At 42.6% G+C, this 20025-nt stretch overlaps 1 protein-coding gene across 1 annotated transcript in view; it reads right to left on the bottom strand.

Moving 5' to 3' along the window:
- Lmbrd1 (LMBR1 domain containing 1) overlaps positions 1–18908 on the bottom strand; it is an 86142-nt gene extending 67234 nt beyond the window's left edge. The window contains exons 1-3 of the mRNA XM_052192616.1: positions 18795–18908; positions 12378–12554; positions 5033–5093 (exon numbers count right to left, since the gene is read on the bottom strand). Of these exons, the coding sequence (XP_052048576.1) occupies positions 5033–5093; positions 12378–12554; positions 18795–18854 (298 nt within the window). The 5' untranslated portion in view covers positions 18855–18908. The remainder of the gene's footprint in view (positions 1–5032; positions 5094–12377; positions 12555–18794) is intronic.
- Positions 18909–20025: the final 1117 nt, after the last annotated feature.

The following is a 20025-nucleotide window of genomic DNA, read 5'->3' as shown; positions in this document are numbered from 1 at the left end:
GAATACTGAATCACTGAGAAGCACCTAAAGAAATGTTCAACATCCTTAGTCATCAGGGAAATGCATATCAAAAAAAAAAAAAAACCTGAGATTCCTCTCATTAGTCAGATTGGCTAAGATCGAAAACTCAGGTGACAGCAGATGCTGGTGTGGATGTGGAGAAAGAGGAACACTTCTCGGTTGCTGGTAAGATTGTAAGCTGGTAAAACTACTCTAGAAATCAGTTTGGTGGTTCCTCATAAAATTGGACATAGTACTACCTGAGAACCCAGCTATACTACTCCTGGACATATACCCCAAAGATGCTCCAACATATAATAAGGACACATGCTCCACTATGTTCATAGCAGCCTTATTTATAATGGCCAGAACCTGGAAAGAATCCAGATGTCCTTCAACAGAGGAATGGATACAGAAATTATAGCACATTTATACAATGGAGTACTCAGCTATTAAAAACAATGACTTAATGAAATTCTTAGGCAAATAGATGGAACTAGAAAATATCCTGAATGAGTTCATCTAATCACAAAAGAACATACATGTTATACAGTCACTGATATGTGGATATTAGCCTGAAAGATTGGACTACCCAAGATACAATTCACAGACCACATGAAACTCAAGAAGAAGGAAGATCAAAGTGTGGGTGCTTCAGTGTTTTTTAGAAGGGTGAACAAAATATTTACAGGAGCAAATGTGGAGACAAAGTGTGGAGCAGAGACTGAAGAAAAGGCCATCTAGAGACTGACCAACTGGGGATCCATCCCATATACAGTCACCAAACACAGACACTATTGCGGATGCCAAGAAGTGCTTGTTGACAGGAGCCTGATATAGTTGTCTCCTGAGAGGCTCTGCCGGATCCTTACCAATACAGATGCGGATGCTCACAGTCAACCATTAGATTGATCACAGGGTCCCTAATAGAGGAGTTAGAGAAAGGACTGAAGGAGCTGAAGGAGTTTGCAACCCCATAGGAAGAACAATAATATCAACCAACCAGTCCCCCCCTAGAGCTCCCAGGGACTAAACCACCAACCAAAGAGGGAGGGACCCATGGCTCTAGCTGTGTATGTAGCAGATGATGGAGTTATTAGGCATCAATGGGAGAAGAGGTCCTTGGTCTTGTGAAGGCTTGATGTCCCAGTATAGAGGAATGCCAGGGTGTGGAGGCAGGACTAGGTGAGGGAACGCAGTCATAGAAGTGGGAGGGGGATGGGATAGAGGTTTCAGGGCATGGGGACTAGGAAAGGGGATAACATTTGAAATGTAAGTTAAAAAAAAAAAATCCAATAAAAAAAAGGGAGTGAAGGTGTAAATTCCTATCAGAAATCTGAAGGCAATTAGTACTCCTTAACATTTTCACTGAGAAAGACAAATGAAACCAATTTCATGAGGGCTTTAAGAATTTAAGTCATGGGGCTGGTGAGATGGCTCAGTGGTTAAGAGCATTGACTATTCTTCCGACGGTCCTGAGTTCAAATTCCAGCAACCACATGGTGGCTCACAAATATCCATTATGAGATCTGGCACCCTCTTCTGGTGTGTCTGAAGACAGCCACGGTGTATTTATATATAATAAATAAATAAATCTTAAAAAAAAAGAATTTAAGTCATTTTGCCCATTTCTTCCATAGGAAGTAAACTCAGACTTAGCCTACCCCCTAAACTGGCATCTACACAAAAGCTGATGAGCCCAGGAAAAACCCGTAACAGCCACTCTTTGAAATTAAATATGTTCACAAACTACATTCTTACTAATTAGGCATTCGAGCATAATCTTATATTCTAGGACAAAATGACTGCCAAATGGTTTGCAAGAAGATTGTTTTTGTGTTGAAAGCAAACACTGCAATAAATCTCAGTGGTTCCGTCAGTATCAGTGTTTGCCGTCTCCAAAGCTCTCTCCACACACACACCTGAGAAGTAAATATGAAGCGCTGCCCCCTCACATGGTTCCTCAGTCTGAGTGCTAAAACCAGAATTGTTATGGTTTACTAATCGGGTACCAAGCTGCCTGTCACGGCCTCTAACTCAGCACACCCCGGAACTGTTCTGAGTTATTTAAAGGTCCCAGATGAGCTTGTATTTGCCCTAGAGTTTTAATACTACTAATTAGTCTCATAGGTTATATTCCCAAAACCAGCGACTAGAAAGCGGTTAGCTCCCTTAGAGCAAACAGCCCAGCTAGGGCTGTACACGGCTCCTCTGGGTATGGCCATGCACGAACAGGATGATCGCTAACACCAATGTCTTCACCGGCAACACAGCACAACTGTGTGAAGAAGTGGAAGAGCCCACAATGCCTAGCGAGATTAACAATAAAAGTATTCATACACCAGGAGGGCTAACAGGGTTATGAATAAAAACTGTGTCCTGGCCCTGCAAAGGAAAGGGACCTTTCAGGTGTATGTGCCGAGGCAGAAATGCACAGGAGTCCAGAGTTATCACACTGCAGCTGGGTACACACTCCCACACAGCACGCCCCTCTCCAACAACCAGAAAAGTAACTCCCTTTCAAGAAGATAACACTGTTCTTGGCAGACTGTCACCAAATGCTGCTGTGTGTTTGGAAGACCTTGTGGGACAAGGGTATTGCTGACAGCTGGAATCCTTTTCTCCTACTTCTCCACCTTGGCACAACTCCACCACTAGATGGTCATAAACTTCCTGGATCATGGTGGTATTTGATGTGTTCCCAACAACAAGAACGATTAAAAACAATCTATAGTGTCTATTAATACTATTTAATATTAATAAAATAGTATTAATTAAGACTAAGCACATTATGTTAATTAAATTAATATTTTAAAATAATAAAATATTAACTAAAACTAAGCACATTATGAAAAAATAAAGTAAAAATGGTGCTTTGGATGTTTTGAGTTTTACGATCCAGAGGAAAATCTAATAGGCAACTTGAAAAATCTGACATTTCCGGAGAAACAGCTGGTCTTGGGGACAGCTAACTATTTTAGAAGCTACACAGTCTTATCAGGGCGGGAGCCAGAGCCGTAATGAGGGAAGGCTGGACAGAGACAGTGGCAAAGACAAGAACCACCACCATTACCTAGATAACTTTCCCCTGTTAGACTTACTTCATGGTTGTTCAAATTTCTTTTTGTAAATGTCTGACTCAACTGTCCGTGTGTGTGTGTGTGTGTGTGTATGTGCGTGTGTGTGTGTGTGTGTGCGCATGCGTGTGTACACTGGGGATTAAATTTGGGAGCTAACAATCCTACATGCAATCTGACACAGAGCTTCAGTCACCAATTAGGTTTCAGCACTGGCTAACTTCTGCAGCCTCTCAGCCCTCAACCCCTAAGGCGTCCCACTAGTATTAATGACAAACATGAGACCAGAACACTTTATCCTTGAGAGACAAAGAACATCCTTGGGAAGATTCAGAAAAATACATTAAAATCCTTCTTTGTGGGTCGAAGAAATAAAGTGAAAAAGTCTGCCTGAAGTAATAGACTGGCTTACAAGTGTCTTGTGATCTTGGTAGCAACAGGTCACCTCAAGTCCTCCAAGTTCAAGTATAAGATAAGGTTTCTGGACTCAGACTTCCCTAACATGTTTGGTTATCTTGTCACATGATCTAAAGGCTGGTGACTAACACTGTAACAGGTGACAGGCCCAGTGCCTGAAAATAAATGTTCAAAGAGGTCATTTGTATCACTTTAAATAATTTGTTGTGAAAAGGCAGAGTTAACACAAAACCATTTGGCACCTTTTCTTCCTCTGTCGTAGTAGCTTCTAGGACTTTGCCCTAACCTATCCTATGTTTTCCTTCTAAATGCTAATAAAATGTTCCTTACGCTTCAAAAAAATAACATTGATTAAAAAAAATTCTACAACAATACTCTAAAAATCTTCTAAAACCTAATTAAAGCAAAGGAATGTCATGGTTCTGATGGCTCAGAGAAAGGATACAGCACAGAACCAAAACTGCTAAATTAAAGTGCAGTTCAAATTAAAGTGCTAAATTAAAGCTTCTGTTCAAATATCATTCCCTTGGGGCTGGAGAGAAGGCTTAGTGATTAAGAGCACGTTCTGCTCTTCCAGGGTGCTGAGTTCAATTCCCAGCAACCACATGGTGGCTCACCACCATCTGTAATGGGATCTGATGCACTCTTCTGGCATGCACATACACTACAGCTAGAGCACTCAGATACATAAAATTAATAATAATAATAATAATAATAATTCCCTTAAGACCAGCAAGACTTAGCCCCAACTGCCGGCCAGAGTTCAATACCAGAAGGAGAGTAACCTAATTCCCACGCATTGCCTCTGACCTGATAGGCACACTGTGACACTCAAATGCCCCCAAACATAAACATACACACACACACAAATAAATGTAGAAAAAAAATTTAAAGGACTCCATCATTAAAAATTTCTCTATATTTTTAACTTCTCAATATAATGTCCTATAAAACTCTCAGTCAACATCTTGATTTACTGATTTAAAAAAAAAAAGTGACATCTCTTTCCTAAATATATATTTATACCTTTTCTGAAAGGCTCACTCTTGGGCAAATCAAATGAAGGGAAGCCTGTAGGCGGCTCTATCAGCCTGTCACAATCTACTACTGGAATGGGAGGAAGAAGTGACAGAAAGAGAGTCACCATGAGCCCTGGTCAACTCAGCTCTGCAGAGTAGAAGAAAGCCTGTGGTGTAAACCCGGGTGCAGTCTACCTACCCCTGTCAATGTTCATTAGCAATTAGTACAGGAATGTTAGAAAACACAAGTATCTAACCCAGAGCACCAGTGTGGGAACGTGCTGACTTAACACAACTCGAGACTTCCGGCAACTCTAAACCCCCTCAACAAGTGTTACAAGTGAAACGAAGACAAAGTAGGTTTAAAATGTTTTAGAATATTAAGAACAGATGCATATTATTTATTTCTGGCATGCAAACTATAATTTCATACGCGATATCAATTAAGAGTATGCATGCAGTTTTACTTTACATTTGATTGGCAATCCGAATAGAGAAATGAAGCTGTCTGGTACTTACTATAGTAGCCATACAGAACGGTGTTCTCAATCTGCACCGTGACATTGGCATTAGCCCAGTCCTAGGAGAAAAAGGAGACAGTAACTACCAAAGCTTTAGCAACAATTTGCCTTACATGCAGACTTAAGATTTGGTACGACTGAATATCATTTCTGGGGCCTGTTAGGAGATCAAATGAAGTATGGTCTCTGCAAGAAATGAAACCAGATAAGCAAATACTTGCCAATACATAAATGCTAAGTCGGCAACACGGTTCTGGGGCAAGCCAATCAGGAAAGACTTCCTAAAACTGTCCTAAAATGTGACTCAAGGAATAAATGAGTCATGTAAAGAAAATACAGAGAGGAAAAAGAAAATGGAATATACAGAACAGGGCTGACAAAACCTGCAAGACTCTCAAGGTGGGCTCCCCGGAGCTGTGGGAAGGCAGACAGAACAACTGCGGGGAGAGGACGGGAATGCCAGGGACCCGGAGGGCCGGCAAGGATTTTGCATTTTGTCGTGGAAGGATAGAAAAGAGTGAGGACCTGATGCGGAATCGCAGGTCTGATTTAGGAAGATTTGGATATTGTTGCAGTTAGTCCTTGCTGTCAATGTGGCTGTACTTAGAAGCAGGTTGCAGGCCTGACAGAGCCCAGAGACTTAAGGAGGCAGGAAGGCGAGCCTTGAAGGAGGGCAGCGTCACCCCATGGCTGTGAGCACTGCCCCAGAAGGGGCCCTCTCCCTGCACACAGAAACATGTTCTATGGATCTGCCTATGGGACAACCGGATGCAGGCAATTTCTCAGTTGAGGGTTGCTCTTCCCAGGTTGACTCTTTGTGTCAAGTTGGCACAAACTGCCCAGCACAGTGACACAGATGAATTGTACGTTGCTAGTACACAAAGGGCACTTTGTTAAAAACACCTATAAGCTAACTGAAATGCCTCTGCATTCATCCTTTATACCTGTTACTTAAAACTATAATTTAAATTCATCATTTGCACAGCACAAAATCCGTACACTGCTAAGACAGAACTTAGGTATAGTGGCAAGTAGACATTCCAAAAGTCATTTGACAACAGACAGATGTCAAGAAAAAGAATTAGAGATTTCCAAATTACTACAGAGATAAAGTATCACAATGTTATTACCGGATCCTTCCACCCACCTAGTTCCCATAACTTAGCATGCTGGGAATAGCCAGTGGTTGAAAACTGTAGCAGAAAAAAAAAATTCATATATTAAGTGCAAGTAAGTCCATTCTGTGCTAAATCTAACATAAAGGTAATCTGACATATCAAGAGCAATAACAGTATATAAATTATTTAAAGTGCTACCCAATGACTTCGACTGACTGGCTTTAGGACACTTACTGGGTTCTCTGACAACAAAGATTCCTGAACTGGGCTTCCTTCCCCTCCTGAAGCTGCTGGGTAGGAAGTTTCAATTATTCATGGGACCTAGAAACCCAGCTTCAGGTGTTCAACAGTCAGAATGTTCTATCACCCCATGAATGGCTTATAATTGCTCAGCTCAAAATAGTTGATACCTAGTTTATCTACTAACAAGATTATTCTGTCTTCCTTAGAGCAATAAGCTGAGGTATAGATGAGTCTATATCCAATGAACTCCAGCCTGCATCTTTGATTTTAATTAGGAAGGGCCCTTTATAACAAAAAATATTCAGTGTAGTTTGTTTAAAATAAAAAGGGCAACAACAATAATGATGAAAATCTAGAGGCAATCACTGTCCAGAGGAAAGATGAGAAAAGATATCATCATAAATTCTTAACAAAAATGCTGTGTAAATACTAAAACCTAAGATCTTTATCAAAGAAACAAAAACCACACAGAGTACTGGAGAGGACGGGGAACAGAAAAAGTCACAACCAACAGCTTGCAACTTCTATCTTTAAAACCAGGGACAGGAAAGCCTCCAAACACACAGAGGGAGGCTGACACTGTCAACAGGGCCTGATGCCTGCTATGGTGAAGCATGGAAAAGTCTATGGACCAGGAGAACGCTGTGTCCCGCTTCACAAGTCTATAACTGCTGGAGCCCCCACCCTGGAGCCCCCACCCTGGAGCCCCCACCACTGGAGCCCCCACCTGCTGGAGCACCTACTGCTGGAGCACGCACCCTGGAGCACCCACCACTGGAGCCCCCACCCACTGGAGCACCCACCCTGGAGCACCCACCACTGGAGGACCTACCGCTGGAGCACCCACCTGCTGGAGCTCCCACCCTGGAGCACCCACCGCTGGAGCACCCACCCTGGAGACCCCACCCTGGAGCACCCACGACTGGAGCACCCACCCTGGAGCCCCCACCGCTGGAGCCCCCACCCTGGAGCACCCACCACTGGAGCCCCCACCTGTTGGAGCACCCACTGCTGGAGCACCCACCCTGGAGCACCCACCACTGGAGGACCTACCGCTGGAGCACCCACCCGCTGGAGCTCCCACCCTGGAGCACCCACGACTGGAGCACCCATGACTAGAGCACCCAAGTGAATAATGAACACAATCGTATGTATTACAGCTCCTCCTCACTGAGCTCCCTAAAGATTCCTTACACAAGGCAGATGATTAAAAAGAATTTTATTCTTAGGCAAATGGATGGAGCTAGAGAACATCATACTAAGTGAGGTAACCCAGACTTAAAAGGTGAATCATAGTATGCACTCACTAATAAGTGGATATTAACCTAGAAAACTGGAATACCCAAAACATAATCCACACATCAAATGAGGTACAAGAAGAAAGGAGGAGTGGCCCCTGGTTCTGGAAAGACTCAGTGAAGCAGTATTCGACAAAACCAGAACGGGGAAGTGGGAAGGGGTGGGTGGGAGGACAGGGGAAGAGAAGGGAGCTTACGGGACTTTCAGGGAGTGGGGGGCTAGAAAAGGGGAAATCATTTGAAATGTAAATAAATTATATCGAATAAAAAAATTAAAAAAAAAAGAATTTTAACTAAGATGATCAAATCAGTGAACTAAAGGATGTATTTTTCTCTTTTTATTTGTTATACATTATACAAAGCCTCAAGGCATTTCCTAGACAACCCCAGGGTATAGTGTCGTCCTCAGTGAGAATGACTTAAAAGTTAGAACTTAGAAACTCCACAAAAGTCCAATTTCAAAATATATACTAAGAATAGAAAATATAAAATTAATTTAAGGCCAAATATTCATTGAAATTTAACATCTTTTAATTAGTGGATCCTTTTGTCTGACCAATTTTTAAGACAATAGACCAGATTGTTATTTTTTAACTATAAATTGTATAAGATAACAGAGCTCTGGGCTATTAGGGCATTTGCCTTTATGTCCTTCCCTTTCCCAGAGTACCTGATGTACTGTTGGAAAGACTTACTTTAGAAAACCTTCCTTCTATGTCCTTATTATATTTTATAAACCCTGGCCTCCCAAAGTAGAAATTAATGGGAACTTCACTTATTTAAGCTCCAGAGGAATGGGGAACAATCAGGAGCTAGGACTTCCCTGTGCTGTTTGTCACGATAACTTTGGAACCTCTGTGTCTGCTCTTCTGAAGCACAACATGACCCTCCAGATCTCAGCCGCTCCTCAGGAAAGGGATTCTAAGTGAGGAGAAATTCCTCTCTCTATGGGCACTGGGCAATGTCCTGAGACATTAGAAGTCAGGGAGGGGAAAAGGGTGGTGGGGTACAGTGCTACAGGCATCTGGTATAGGAGAATCAGAACAGTAACGGTTATCCAGGACCAAACAGTTATTTACAGGTAGGTCTCACTTACAGGTAGATAGATAAAATTAATATATTTAAACCTGACCTCTATCTGTATTTAAATTTTAGGCCTGTCTTCTTTCAAAGCATCCACACTACTTCACCCTCAACCCTTCTGTTTGAGTAGCAATAAAAGTCCATTAAGGAAAAGCTCCTGGTCAAGTGAAGGCGGTCTGGGTGGATACCTGACATGCCAGTTAGGGAAGGAGACTGTCCCTAAGACAGTGGGCACCTTAAGCAGACAGAATTATTACTTTTTGTTGAGATACTTGTGATGGTTTGTATATGCTCGGACCAGGGAATGGCATTATTAGAAAGTGTGGCACTGTTGGAGTGAGTGTATCACTGAGTGCATGGATTTTAAGACCCTCATCCTAGCTGCCTGCAAGTCAGTATTCTACCAGCAGCCTTCAGATGAAGATGTAGAACTCTCAGCTCCTCCTGTACCATGTCTGCCTGGATGCTGCCATGCTCCCACCTTGATGATAATGGACTGAACCTCTGAACCTGTAGGCCAACCCCAATCAACTGTTGTCCTTAGAAGAGTTGCCTTGGTCATGGTGTCTGTTCACAGCAGTGAAACCCTAACTAAGATAGAACTTGGTACCAGGGACTGGGGCCTTGCTGTGATACGCCCGACCAGGCTTCTGCTTGGAAGAATGTGGATCTGGGGTCTTTGGATTTGGAAAGCCATGGAACATTTTAAGTGGGGCTCAATGACCCTTCCTAGTAGGAATATGGAAGACCTTGTTGCTGTGTGTGATTTGAACTGTGCGGACCTGGCCCAAGACATTTCAGTGGAGAGAATTTCAGTATGTGGCATAGAGACTGTTTTTGTGGTATTTTGGTGAAGAATGTGGCTGCTCTTTGCCTTTGTCCAAGGATACTGCCTGAGGTAAGGTAAAGAGATTTAGATTAATTGCTTTGAAAAAGCAAGCCTGAAAACAGCTGTTGTGTGGTTACTAAAGTTCAAACTTATGAAGAGAATTTTAATGAAAAGGAGCAAGCTGAGGAAGGAAAAATACAAAATATATGACTCAAGGATTAAAGGCACACCAGTCAGTGTAATGGAGCTGAACTCTGGTCTGGGAGTGAACAGATTAAGGGACTGGAACCTTGGGGCAAGTTCTCACCCAAGCCAAATTTAGGTCCAGGATTAAGGATTAAAGGTGGTGCACACCTTTAACCCCAAGAGACAGAGACAAGCGGATCTCTTGTTTTCAAGGCCAGCCTGGGACAAAGCAAGTTCTAGGTGATGAGAACGCTCAAGTTCAGACACCTATTAAAGGAAACTAGGATTTAAACTGAGTCAAAGGTTTGAGACATGCCTGAGACAAAGATTTGAGAGTTCTACCAATCACTCACACCCCAGTCAGAAGGGAAAGGCTTGAACTCTTGCTCAGGAATATAATGAAATCTCTCGAATTAAACTAACGCAAAAGCTAGTGATGTAGCTGTCTGGTAAAGTCCTGAGTCCAATGTCTGGCACAGAAGAAAAAAAAAAAACACAGAGAATGAATCCAAACTAAATTTTAAAAAAGGAAAATAACTATGATTCAGAAAAAGATGAGTAATTTAGGCATGGGTACAAAAAAATCAGCAGTATATAAGAAAGTTCATAAGCTCATAAAAACATTTGCGTTAGAAATTTCAAGAGAAGAAAAAAAAAGAAATTTCAAGAGAAAACATTTCCCTATAACATAGAAAAACTCTCCATGAAAACCTAAAATCCAATCTCAGTTCAAACAATAAGGACACAAGAGATAATTACATTGCTTATACTGTATCAGAATACTTGGGCATATTCATGTACATATATATATATATATATATATATATATATATATATATATATATATATATATTAACTTCACAGGTTGCAGGTTGCGGAGAGAACACGTCCTAGGAGTTTATAATTATGGACTTCCTGGATTCCATTATACTACTACTAAATAAAAACACCCCGGCATTCTGATAATGTCAGAATCTTTTATCTAAGAAACAGCTGCATACCCAAACCCAGTGGGTGAAAAACACAAAACACAGATTAAAGGAAAACAAACGAAGAGAGCTGTGGCGTGTAGGCTAAACTACTGAAGTATGTGTTTCTTAAAGGTTCAGCTTCCCCAACACAAACAAAAATGAAGACCTCTGGAGGCAGGGAGCAGAGCTTCTATCTCTTTCATATTTTCGGACTGAACCTGTTATTTGGTTTTTTGCTTTGATTTGTTTTGACCCAAAAGGCCATGAGCAGTCTGTCTGCCTCACAGGGCTCCTTTCGAGTCAACAGAACAATGTATGTGACCACTTGACACTCAGATGTCACCACCTCTACAACACTATGCTGTCTGGCACACACTAGGACTCCATTCATGTTGACTGGGAGTCTGCCCTACAGGGAAAAAAGAAATTTTAGTTTCTACAACTGTCAGAATACATCCAAATATAGCCACAAAATGTTATCAATTGCCAGGCAGTAGTGGTGCACGCCTTTAATCCCAGCACTTGGGAGGCAGAGGCAGGTGGATTTCTGAGTTCAAGGCCAGCCTGGTCTCCAGAGTCCAGGACAGTCAGGACTACACAGAGAAACCCTGTCTCAAAAAAAAAAAAAAACAAAACAAACCAAAACAAACAAAAAAAAGTTACCAATTGTTGACATCATTTAGGCCACAATCAGAGGGTTATTAAAGAGCTATACATTACTGAAATTCAAAACTTACTACTTTATTCAAGTACTATGTGTCAGACACTGGCATACAGTACCCACTTCACAAAGGCTTAATTGAGCTAATAAGGAACAAAAGAAGTTTGCATAACTGAAAGAGAACATCTTCCAATCTATGCCTTTCCTGTTTAAAATGAGGAAGCCAGAGTGCAGAAAAGTTAAGTAAATTGGCCCAAATTCCTCAGCTCAGCCTAGCAACTTCCTTCTGTACTGGAAAACTATGAAGTAAACTAAATGCTGTTCTGCCGTTAACAAAAGCCTTCCTAAATCATTTATTTGTGGTATTAATGGAAATAAAATCAAATAGGCTACAAAGGATTTATAGGAAGCACAAAGATAAAATCTCTTATAGTGAACTATTTTCACATTAACACAATGGCTCCTGATACTGGCTGGGTTGCTGGACTGAAGATGATACTCATATAAGGTAGCTGTCTACATCTTCTCCACCACTGTGTGTATTCATTTCTACACTTATTTATTCCCAGACACTCAAGGAATCAGGCCTGGAGGGACTGCTCGGTGGGCACAAAGGCTAGGAAAATGAAAGCTAAGGTTATGTCCTCAGCAGCTGCACACAAGCCAGGCATGGCCACCAGTGCCTACCTCCTCAGCCCTGAACAGGTTGGGGCAGAAATGGGATCCTGGAGAGTCTCTGCCACCCACCAGCCTAACCTAAAGACAAGAAGATGCCCGATGTCCTCCCCTGGACACCTCAAGCCTCTGCGCGCGCACACACACACACACACACACACACACACCACAGAAGAGAGAAAGAGTAAGGGGAAGAAAATGAAGCCCACTGGTCTGTTAAGTGGAACACCCGCCGAGTACCCACAAGGGAGAATGATCGCATAGCACAATACTACTTACCTTGAATGTGCCATTTTGATTTTTCATGTAAGAAACCAAAAATATATCCACCGGCAGCAGCGCTGATGTGATAAGTGCGACGGCCAGTGAGAAAATGGCTGTCACAGTGGAAACCACCTCACTTTCCCGCTGACTCTGGTATTTACGAACGTAGACCCAGCAAAAGGCCAAAATAGCCTGAAACACAACAAAAAGAAATACCTCTTTACCTTATACATTCTTGAACACTGACATCAACGTGTACTGGAAATTTATTTGGGCAAAGGTTCTTTTTACCTGTTAAGGACAACCTTTATTTACTTGCACTAAATAGGATGTTAGAGCCTTTATGAACGCAGTACAATTTTACTTCAGTGCACACACCTTATGAATCACAGTGCACAATTTGATACCAAACCCTCACCAAACATTAATAGTTACACACAATGTCACCCCCCCAATATATCTCTCCATTCTAAAGGAAATGTACCTGAAGGTCTTTTCTAATCTTAAGGCTAAAGCATCACAGAACAGAACACGGATGGAAAGTGGTTTCTGCAATGACAACCCACAGACAACATCAACCTGAAGGGTCACTGCCAGTCACCACACAGAAGCTGTAATCCAAATGTTAAGGGCATTAAAGGAAAGTCAGCAATAAGAACAGGTGTGCATTTAAGTTTTCTAGTGAAAACCATGCCCAGAGGTTAAAAAAAAAAAGTTGACATCTCTAGTTAAGTGGCACTTTTGGGACCTCTCTAGTCACTAACAAAGATCAGAGGTCATGGTTCGACATCATCAGACAGCATGAGATCACACAAGGAGGGCCTGCTAAGGCAGGGAACTGGGCCCATCTCCCAGAGGTTCAGAATTAGAGGTTCAAGTGGACTTTGAACGTCTCCATAAGGGACATGATCACAGCAGCACTGGTCAGGTACTGTATTGTACTCTATTCAATGATAGAAGATGCAGGCACACGCTAGTGGTTCTCAGCCCTGACTGTGACGCTGACTTAACTTTAAATACCTTTAAGCATCTCAGCTCCTATTAAGCTGATCAGTTTGTAAGAATCCTCCAAGCACCATGGCTTTAATGTTAGAGAATAGTCTGACCTACATGAACAGTCAAGATCAGTGTTCTAAACAAGAGTGCTGAGAAACCAAAACCAAAACCAAATCTTACCACAAGATACCAAGAACAGTTTCACTACAACTGAATGCTTCAATTTGTCCTACAGTACCACTCTACATTCCAGCCCCTAACCACCACCACCTGGAGTCTGTAACCTCCACCACCTGGAATCTGTAATCTCCAGCACCTGGAATCTGTAACCTCCAGCACCTGGAGTCTGTAACCTCCAGCACCTGGGGTCTGTAACCACATCTGCAACCACCACCACCTGGAATCTGTAACCTCCAGCACCTGGAATCTGTAATCTCCACCACCTGGAATCTGTAACCTCCAGCACCTGGAATCTGTAACTTCCAGCACCTGAAATCTGTAACCTCTAGCACCTGGGGTCTGTAACCTCCACCACCTGGAATCTGTGACCTCCACCACCTGGGATCTGCAACCACCACTACCTGGAATCTGTAACCAATACCTGGCATCTGTAGCCACCGCTACCTGGGATCTGTCCCTACAGTTTCTGTCATTTCTAGAGTGTCACTGTGTAGGAATGCTACATCTCAGCTTTTGAGATGGCTTCTATCACTTAGCTCAATGCATCTGAAATCCATCAAAGTTCACAATGCTGTGATTTCAACACTGTCATTTACAGAAAGGAAGAAAATAATTATATTATTATTATTTAATAATAATAAAAAAAGAAGTTAGATGTTAGGCCAATACATGCATGCATGCATACATACATACATACATACATACATAAACACATATATAATAAAATCACATCAAAAACAAGACCTAAGCTCAAACTCTGGTTTAAATGTTCAATTTTTTTGTTTTATTTTAAGAAAGCTATTTCTCATAAAATATTATATTATATATTTTATGAGAAATAAACATTCCTCAAGCTTGTTCTGAACTCATTGGATGCTGAGCTTTATCTATCTATACTTAGCATGCTTAGCAACAGCAAGGCTCAGTACATACTACATAGACTTCAAGACAGAGATATTAACATTTTTACCAAGCTGGAGGTGATAAGTATCACAGAGGAAGCATGCATTAACCTCAGACAGACAAGTTACAAGAGAAGCCAGGCAGAATCCACAAGCAAGAGGTCTCAATGTTTACTACTTTAAAAGAACTCAAAACTTTTCCTTCACCTTATGCTACAGATGACAACAGTAAGTAACTGTATCATCAAATGAACCAACTGTCCCAACAAGAATAAAAGACAAGAACAGAGAACTTTCCTAATGGGTTTTCAAGATTAACCAAGCTATTGTGTAGTACATTGTTTAAGGGATGATAACTACTTAACAAATAGCATTGTTAAATTAGCCATTAACAAATAGTTAATAGCTACAAAGTAACACCTCAGTTTGTTTTCTTTTAAAAACCTATTATTAAAAAAATCAAAGAAAGATTTTCAAGTATCATTCCAACTCTTCCCAATTTGGACTTACTTGTTCTGGGCATTTGGAATGTTAATGTCTCCCCAGGTGGTTTTAATGAGTGGTTAAGGTTAGAACCAATGGGCCACAGGGAAGAATCCTAAAGAGTTTTGTCAAACTAAGATGGGAGTTTGTTTCCAGGGAGCTTGTTAAAGGGCAGACTCCTTGGGTGGGATGGGGTGAGGCCATAGACTGTGGAGTTCCAACAGATCCCAGACTTTAAAGAACATGAGTAAATCTGCTTTATAGATACGGAATTGCCTCTACAGTAATGGAAGGGGCAACTGAAAGGTGGAGTGACCACGATTACAGAGAATTTGGGGAACTCAGGGAGGTGCCTACATTTAGCATAGCAAACAGATTAAGAGCATAAGGCACCAACTGTAATTAGTCTGTATGTGGCACAGGAAACTAAAGTCCAATTGTTTGTCCAAGAACATTAAAAAAAAAAAGGAGGGAACAGTTATTTCTTAATATTTTCGTACCAATTGGCATTAGTTCTCAAAGTATAAAGTCCACAGACACTATGTGTTTCTAGGACAATTTTTGGATATTCAAGAGTTGAAAACTATTCTCATAAGAATGTCTCATTTGCCATTGTGCTGGCTAGCCTTATGTGAACTTGACACACAAATTATGCTTCCATCAGATCCAGCTGTAAGGTATTTTCTTAATTAGTGATTGATGTGGGAGGGCCCAGCTCATTGTGGGTAGGACCGTCCCTGGGTGGTGGTCCTTAGCTCTATACGAAAGCAGGCTGAATAAACCAAGAGGAACAAGCCATGAGGAGCAAGCCAGAAAGCAACTTAAGTGCACGCCTGTTTTCACTGCTGACTTTCCTTTAATGCCCTTAACGAGGCTCCATGGCCTCTGCACCAGCCCCTGCCTCCAGGTTCCTACCCTGCTTGAGTTCTTGTCAGTGCCTTCTTTCAATGAAGAACAGTGCTGAGGAAGTATAAGCTAAATAAACCCTTTCCTCCTCAAGTTGCCTTTTGGTCATGGTATTTTATCTTAGCAATAGAAACCCTAACTAAGACAGCCATTTTAAAAAGCACATGATTTAAAGGTGGGGGAACACACGAGGACTGCTGGCACATTATCATGAAACAAGACCCTAACTGTCCTGGTTTTGGCATTCTTCACCACTACACACAAATACTAACAACAACTACACAACTACTTATTACTTTGATGAAATAATAAAAATCCATTTTATTAAATTTCAACCCGTAAGTTTTGAACTCTGTTCAGTAAGATAGAAAAGCACATATAATGTCCCGTTCTATACCACAGTGTGTTGTTGGTTACCAGACAAAGCTCCTTAAAGCTTTTAGAGCTGAAAGCCAATCTTCCGGACACAGCAGTATTCTTTATTTGAAAAACAACTGAAGCTAAAGTGACTTAGACTTCGGTTTTTAGTGGTGCTTCTCAAATGAACAATGAAATATCACTTATACAACCTACAGAGGGTTTAACCAGCATAGTTGTTGGAGCCAAAGCTAAGCTTGCTCCTAAGACCCATAAGTAGAAGGAAGTTGTTGTCAGGACTCCACCGACACATCGTGGTGCACTCTCTCATGTATGAACACATGCACACACACACCTGCACTGACCCCACCCCAGCCCCAAGACCAACACACATACAAACCATACAAAACATTAAGTAAAGTGTAATTTAACATAATTTTAAAAAGATTTATTCATTTATTTCATGTATGTAAGTATACTGTAGCTGCCTTCAGACATACCAGAAGAGAGCGTTGGATCCCATTACAGATGGTTGTGAGCCACCATATAGTTGCTGGGAATTAAACTCAGGACCTCTGGAAGAGCAGCCAGTGCTCTTAACCGCAGAGTCATTTCTCCAGCATTAAAGTGTAATTTAAAACTTCAAGTTTTTGAGTGACAATTAAAAATTTGGAAAGCTTGTACACAGTAGTGTAAGCTTGACAACTTTTCAATACGTAGGACTTCTCAGGGCATTTCTGATGAGATCTGTGTTGATTTAGTAAGTGTAATAATATGATGCTGCATAAATATCCATATTTAGGAGGTGAACCTCACTAGTTACCAGCAGCTCCTGAGTAGCAAACAGAGATCACAGAACAAAACCAGGAATGGGCAGAAGATCCACTCAGTGTTCAAGTCGGACTAATGGCTTTGAAGGTAAGGGAAGAAACTATTCGGTTTTGGATTGCACACTGCCGCAGAACCAGAAGAAACTGGTCCTTTCTGGCTTTGGGGGCAGACACAAAGAACACCCCCCCCCCCCCAACTATCAAAACAGTTCTCTACTTCTGACTAGATTCCGTACCCACACCTCAACCAAATTAACTTTCTTCAAGACGGAACGAAAAGCAGATATGAATACGGATCCTTTCTAATAAGCCAAGCACTAAACAGAGTGACAGTAATTTAATTTTTAACAAATCACTTTTCCCACCTAGCAAACATACTCTTCTACCCTAGGGTTTCTAATGCAACGGTTACATGATATCCAAAGGCTACCAGCACTTTCTTTCAACAGTATCTTCTTCCACATCCTATTTCCCTTACAAAATCATATTTCTCTTTCAATGCTTAAAATCTGTAAGTTTCCTAACTTAGGATCAGCCCCCTCTTAAAAAGCCATGTATTATTTTGTTTGTATCCTCCTAGGTAAAACTACTGTATCCACAGTAAAATTAATGTGCTTTCGATGCTTTCTCACTAATCAAAGTAGTCCAACTATACTTTCCTGCTCGTTACATGCTTATTTTACTCTAAACAAATGGGCTGAGAAAGCCAGTGAATTCTCCCAGTACAGGGCTAGATAGCTTTGGAGAGGTCACCCACTGTTAACCTCTGGGATTTCTCACTCTCTCCAGGGCACAAGATAACCACAGCCCAGGGCAGTGAATGGATTTGTGTAAGTGAAGGAATCATGCCAGTACTGAAGACTGAATTTGGGATCCCTGAACATGCAATATGCTAGGCAAGTGTCGTGTGTGTGTGTGTGTGTGTGTGTGTGTGTGCGCGCGCGCGCGCGCGTGCGTGCATGCGCACTCACGCGCATGAGCGTCCTCGAGTGTTACCTGAGGAAAAACTGAAAAATTTGACTAGTTGAGCATACTTCCCAAGTGTCAGTCTAGAGAATCTGAGAAACGACATCAAACAAGTTTCAAAATTGCAAACACTAAGAAACCATAAGACTGACGTCTTTGAAGAGTGGGGAGGGATTTGACAATATGAAATGTCTTGAGAGAAGCAAACTAAACGAAGTCAGAAAGTAATAGCCAGGCCTCTTGGGCCATTACAGTCAAGTTTTGTGCACTCAATGATCAGAAGTCTGGAAAAGAGGCACCTGAGGTCAGACAGCCTCCTGCCTGGCCAAAGTGCTCTGCACCGTTCTAAGTGGAATGTAATACCTAGACCATGACACTCACGTCATCAAGGCAGAATCGCACAATGGGCGCGGGGAAACATGAGGACTTACTACCCCAAGGGCTGGAGCACAGGGGGAAAAGGAGGCATTTAAAACAAACAAACAAGTGACTATGTCAGCGCCCAGGAGACTGGCTCAGAGGCTGCGAGGACTCCAATCCAAGCCTTGATCACGCCTTTCTCCACCCTGAGGGTCGCTCGTCACCATACCCACCCTCTAGCCACGTCCTCAGACAAGAGACAGAAGCTGGCTGAAGTTAGGAAGGAGACCTCGGGGGATCGGCGCCTCCCCACCGTCCTCAGAGGACCCTCGCGGACCCAGCCGAGAGCAGGGCGAGGGAGGAGGGTCCCCGGACTGGCGAGGCCAGAGCTGGCCCGCCCTCCTCCTCCTCCCACCCCATCACCCTGGGAGCACTCGGAGCGCCTCCCCTACCAGGAGCGAGAGGCCGAAGATGCACCAGCCGATCACCAGCTCGGCCGCCGCCGCCGCCATCTTCGCTTCCGGTCCCGATAAACCCAAAGGGGAGGGGAGGGGAGGGAAGGGACGGGACGAAGAAGGGACCCGGAACTGCGCAGCCTAAAGGTTAAAGGGGCGGAGGGGCGGAGCGGAGAGTTGTCAAGGAGACCCGGCCCGCGAGCGTCCCCTGGCGACCAGCCGAGCCGGGGCGGGGCGCTGCCGACGCACCGTGACGTCACCACGCTGCCCGCCCACGCGCGTGCTGCGTTCCACTTGATCTCGCTGGCACTCGGGAGCTTTAGAAACAGGACTATGTGCTTCTGAATGTCGAGTGAAATTACGGGTTTTCATTGCTTCCCAAAACAAGGTTTGGGTCGCATTGTGCAATCTGAAGTCATCCTGGTGCAGGAATGACTCAGAATAAAAGAATGTCATCTGCCCAGATGACTTTATAATTTGCTGGTGACCAGGTCATGCCATTGCTTGGCTTGGGCACTGCGTTACCACGTGATGTTTTTTTCATCTGCGTGTACCTGTGAATTTCCATGAAGGTTTCATACAGTTAAGATAGCCGAGTCTGTGAATTGTAGGTGCTAATAATATTCTCAAGTAACAAAACAGAGATTGTTGTAAATCTTAAAATGTGAAGCTGAGGGAAAACCTGGGATGCTTGCCTGGGTCCCGTGGTGGGTGCGTATTTAAACTGAATAAACAAACCTTGGCGTGATGTTTAGTTTTGATTGTGGATGTTTGTCTGTGGGCTTGATACATTGCAGAACCATCTGGGAAGACTCTCAATGACAAATTGTCTAGACTACATTGGCCTGTGGGCTTGTGAGGAGATTCTTTTTATTGGGTTAACTGGGGTGAGAAGCCCCGCCCTGAATGTGGGTGGTAACATTTCAGGTCCCTGGCCCAGAGCTGAGCACTAAACAGGCTTGTTGAACTCATGGCTGTCTGCGCTTGACCTTGGATGTGAACACCAACCTCAAGTTTCTGCTGTCTTTAATGTCACCACAACGAAGAACTGAAACCTTGAATTGTGAACCCAATAAACCCTTCCACCCTTAGGAAACTAAGACACTTAGGATGCAGTCAAAACAGTTTATGAATGAACTCCATCGTCGCTACAGTTTATTCCACGGTGATATTATTATTCAGCTTGGTCTTATTTCTGGCTAAAAGTCTGCAGTAGAAAGTGGAAAAA

The sequence above is a fragment of the Apodemus sylvaticus genome, chromosome 9 (assembly GCF_947179515.1).
Source record: "Apodemus sylvaticus chromosome 9, mApoSyl1.1, whole genome shotgun sequence".
Taxonomy (NCBI): Eukaryota; Metazoa; Chordata; class Mammalia; order Rodentia; family Muridae; genus Apodemus; species Apodemus sylvaticus.
This window is presented reverse-complemented; position numbering and strand designations above follow the sequence as displayed.